This window comes from Sinocyclocheilus anshuiensis, unplaced genomic scaffold (genome assembly GCF_001515605.1).
Source record: "Sinocyclocheilus anshuiensis isolate Anshui unplaced genomic scaffold, SAMN03320099.WGS_v1.1 scaffold220, whole genome shotgun sequence".
NCBI lineage: Eukaryota > Metazoa > Chordata > Actinopteri > Cypriniformes > Cyprinidae > Sinocyclocheilus > Sinocyclocheilus anshuiensis.
This window is the reverse complement of record NW_015554086.1, coordinates 626,925-631,417: the sequence shown is the minus strand read 5'-3', so window position 1 is coordinate 631,417 and position 4,493 is coordinate 626,925. Positions and strand designations below refer to the sequence as shown.

Genomic DNA, 4,493 nt, shown 5'->3' with positions numbered 1-4,493 from the left:
CCATTAGACAGCTGCAGCTCATCCAGAACGCTGCTGGGATTCTGACTAGAACCAGAAAATCTGAGCATATCACACCAGTCCTCAGGTCCTTACACTGGCTTACAGTTATATTTAGGATTGATTTTAAAGTACTTATAAATTACAATTTAAAGTACTCGTTTATAAATCACTCAATGGCCTAGGACCTAAATACATTGCAGATATGCTCACTGAATATAAACCTAACAGTCCACTCAGATCATTAGGATCAAGTCAGTTAGAAACACCAAGGGTTTACACAAAACAAGGAGAGTCTGCTTTTAGCTATTATGCCACCCGCAGCTGGAACCAGCTTCCAGAAGAGATCAGATGTGCTAAAACATTAGCCACATTTAAATCCAGACTCAAAACTCATCTGTTTAGCTGTGCATTTATTCAATGAGCACTGTGCTACGTCCAAACTGATTGCACTGTATTTCATATATAATCATTTTCTATTTGTAACTGTCTAAATCAATTTTTAAATAATTTTAAAAGTTTTTACATTCGTTGTTTTATTGTTGTGATAATTTTTTTATGATTATTTTACTTCCTTTTGCGTAAATCACTTTGAATTACCATTGTGTATGAAATGTGCTATATAAATAAACTTGCCTTGCCTTACTGGGCAAAAGTTGAAAGGACACAAATAAGTTACTACTGGTCAAAATAAAAAAAAAACATTTCAATTTTATAATGTTTTTGAAAGAAGTCTCTCATGCTCACCAAGGCTGAATTTATTTGATCAAAAATACAGTAATAAAAACAATAATATTGTGAAATAGTATTGCAATCTAAAATAACTGTTTTCTATTTTAATATATTTTAAACCATAATTTATGCCTGTGATGGCAAAGCTGAATTTTCTGCAGCCACTACTCCAGATCTTCAGTTTCACCTGATCCTTCAGAAATCATTCGGTTTCCACAAAAATATTAAAGGGGTCATATGATGCGATTTCAAGTTTTCCTTTCTCTTTGGAGTGTTACAAGCTCTTGGTGCATAAAGAAGATCTGTAACGTTGCAAAGACTGAAGTCTCAAATCCAAAGAGATATTCTTTATAAAAGTTAAGAGTCAACCACATTATTAACTGTCTTGATATTTACTTTGAAAGCTGAAGCGATTATGGTAAGGGGCGTTACATTTCCGACGCATGTTTGTGGTGTTCGGCCAATCACAATGCACTGGGTCAGCTGGCCAATCAGAGCAGACTGCGCTTGTCAAAGGAGGGGGCTTAGTTGAAAACGACGTGTTTGAGAGAGGCGGGGCATAGAGGACCTACAATAATGTACAGTATTTAAAAATGATGTGTTTTTTGAACGTTAAAGCATGTCAACATATTCTGTTACACCAAATACACAAAATAATGATCTTTAAAATAGCATCATATGACCCCTTTAAGCAGCAAAAACTGTTTTCAACATTGATAATAATAATAATAAGAAATGTTTCTTGAGCAACAAATCAGCATATAGAATGATTTCTGAAAGATCATGTGACACTGAATACTGGAGTAATGGCTGCTGGAAATTCAGCTTTGCGGTCACAGGAATAAATTAATACATTTTAAAATGTATTAAAAATATAAATAAATGCAGACTTGGTCAGCATAAGAAACGTCTTTCAAAAACCTTTAAAAAAATCAATTATGTCGGCGCCAATGGCCTTGTGGGCAGCGCGCCGACATGTAAAAAAAAATGCCAAAAAATAAATAAATAAATAAATAATTCCAAACTTTTGACTGGAAGTGTAAGCATACCACAGTCTTTTATCTCTGATGTTCACAAGACAACTTGTTTAGTCCCTCAAAGTTTTGCTCCTCAACGCCTTTTCCATTGTCGGAAACTTCCACCAACTCTATTCCATTGTCTTTTAGCTTGACATCTGTATGAAAACAAAACGCTTGACCAAATGCAGCATAACCTCAAATGCAATGTTTCCTCATGCTGTCATCCCTTGAGCTCACCGACATTAGTGGCACCTGCATCAATGCTGTTCTCCACCAGCTCTTTCACAGCTGTGGCCAGACTCAGCACCACCTGTCCAGAGCAGATCTGATGCACAGACTGTTTGTCTATTGCCTTTATAGCTCCAGCAGAACCTGTGCTAGGAATGTAAAAGTCAGAATATGAAAGGAAGCAGTAGCAACAGTACTGTACAATACTATAGTAAACAGTACGTCCAGCATAGCAGATAATATCACTAGTCTATTCTTTTGTTATTTTTCGTTGTTATAATGTAGCAAGCTACTGAAAAGAATATGCAAAGCAATAAACACTTACCTCGAGTCTGACATTTTTTTCTGGAGCAATATATATGGTATCAGTCACAGAAGCTTAATTTAAGAGTTGCATTCTGGGTGTTTTGATAGCTTTTGCTCCCTGCGGTACTCAGGTCAAACAAGAAGCGGGAATTGAATGTGTTTTCATTGCTCAGTGTGAAAAACCAATGCTTCGACAAGGGAGTAGTTCTGATAAACTATAAACTTCAGTATTTCATATATGAAATAAACATGCGCACTTTGCGTAGCTCTCTGCCGCTCTGTTGTCGTTTCCCGCGGTGTGACGCACAACGTCAGGTCACCACATGTTTTGCGTAGCATGTGATCATGTTCAACTGTGTACACAAAGTTTACTGTTTCGCCTTTTCGTTTTATTACTTTGTACACTAAGTTCATTTTTTAACTTAACGCGTCTTACTTTTTCTTTGACGTCTGCTCGGAATGACATTTTCCACAAATGGCTTGATATTCTCATTGTTTATTGATCGGTTAATTTTATTGACGTATCAGATTGTGAAGCATTGTAATAAAACTAAAGTACCGATTCTAATGTTTTATTTTGAAACGTTTCATCATCTTGCGCGTTGTTGCCTGAGTAGGGACTATGTAAAAAGTTCAGATCTAGTATTAGCCGAAAATGACGAAAACATTGTTATTGTCATTTTCTTTTAACCGGTGTTATTTATGGAGAGAAAAGTGTGTAAAAACTACAATCAATACATAAATGTTTATTCGATTAATGTTTAGATGCATAGTGTCACGAGTTGTTCATCATATCATCAAATGATAGTAGTTTAGAGATACTTCCTAACTCCTGTCCGTAGAAACATGGCAGGTTACTGTAGGTTTACAGTGGTATTTTTATTCGGCCAGTTTTAAATCTTGTAAGTGGGGTTTGCCAAATTTAAAGGGCTGGGATTTTAACTTTGGCCCTTCTGAATGGAACTACTGAATGGGATGAACAGAAGTGTCTGTTAGCAAAACGTCATGTTTCACACAACAGAGAGAGTCATGGCTGAAGAAAGTTCGAGTAGCAGTGCAGTTTCTACTGTTAACAGCCGTAGCTTTCATATCCAACAGGGCCTTTCCACTCAAGACAGAGGACCAAGAGGAGGGATATTCAGTCTGACAGATACGGAGGAGGACGTCCAGTTTGATAGTGAGTCCACTGCAATATTATGTGCAGCCCCTTTCATTCATGAGTGTAGTCATGGCAAGAATTTGGGTTTATAAGCCAAGTATTAATGCCATTTACTCTTTTTGTATGTTAATGACAATAAGTATCATGTGGACAATCTGTCAAAGTAGTATGTCTAAATAATTAAATTGAATTAATGCAGTTTTAAGATGTCCCTCCTCCCTAATATTTCTTCTGTGGGATTTCTTAGGGGTGTGGGGGGTAGCTTGAAAATGTTTCAAGCTGATAAATTACTTAGACCTTACCCACCCCTACTGTACACTCAAGATGCAGCATTGGTATATTTCTATTTGCTCAGCTGTTAAGTGAGTACCATAAATGCTTGGTGTCTACAGTAAATGGAGTCAGAGGAGAATTACATTATGGCTTTAATTGCCAAAGTTATTGCACAAGGTAAGTAATCTCCAATCCAAGTCGTTTTAGACTCAGTTTGGTTAGTTTTCGCTTATTTTGTGAATTTGATATTCAAAAATAGTCAAACATAACAGGCTAGTATTCACCTTTTTATTTGTCGTATAAATGCAGCCTCAGACTCGGACAATAACTGTGAAGTGTTGCTGGCGGGGAGACAGTATCCATCGATCCAGGAATTTGCCTCTGTCATTCCCAACCAACTGCTGCTGGGATCTCTACTGGAACACTTGTGCTTTGTTTACGAGCATGATCCTACACGCTCGCGCATGCTGTTTAAGGGTAGGTTGATACTGATACTGATATTTCTGTTATTTGTCTTACAGTTTTTCACATTTGCTAAGACTGAACCAAATTCTCAATAGCCAAAACCAATTTGTCAAATAAATCTCTCTTTCTGCAAAACCTTTAACAAGTTCAGGCAGTTTAGACACTGTTTGCAGATCTCATTCACTCTTTTTTGCATAAAAGTTTGGGCATAAAAAAGATATACAAAGTTACAAATCTCAAAGTCCACGCCAAAGGGAGATATTTCGTTTTTAAAAAATCCCTTTTCAAGAACTAGAACAAATGGCTCATTTGGA

General features: G+C 36.7%; 2 protein-coding genes across 2 annotated transcripts in view; one reads left to right on the top strand and one right to left on the bottom strand.

Annotated features, from left to right (window-relative positions):
* Positions 1-1,787: 1,787 nt before the first annotated feature.
* On the bottom strand, positions 1,788-2,964 carry LOC107669163 (putative postmeiotic segregation increased 2-like protein 3). Its single transcript, XM_016461292.1, has 3 exons — positions 2,302-2,964; positions 1,986-2,125; positions 1,788-1,903 (listed from the first exon to the last, which is right to left on the bottom strand). Exons 1-3 carry the CDS (start codon positions 2,313-2,315, stop codon positions 1,788-1,790), a joined length of 270 nt encoding a protein of 89 aa, XP_016316778.1. The 5' UTR covers positions 2,316-2,964.
* Positions 2,965-3,126: 162 nt separating this feature from the next.
* The window catches only part of eif2ak1 (eukaryotic translation initiation factor 2-alpha kinase 1), a 6,360-nt gene continuing 4,993 nt past the window's right edge, over positions 3,127-4,493 (top strand). Inside the window, exons 1-2 of the mRNA XM_016461291.1 lie at positions 3,127-3,459; positions 4,024-4,191. Of these exons, the coding sequence (XP_016316777.1) occupies positions 3,288-3,459; positions 4,024-4,191 (340 nt within the window). The 5' untranslated portion in view covers positions 3,127-3,287. The remainder of the gene's footprint in view (positions 3,460-4,023; positions 4,192-4,493) is intronic.

What these genes read in the sequence shown, in the direction of transcription:
- LOC107669163 (XM_016461292.1), bottom strand. An exon ending in TGCAGGTGCCACTAATGTCG is followed by an intron (nt 1,904 to 1,985) that starts GTGAGCTCAAGG and finishes GTTTTCATACAG; the next exon opens with ATGTCAAGCTAAAAGACAAT.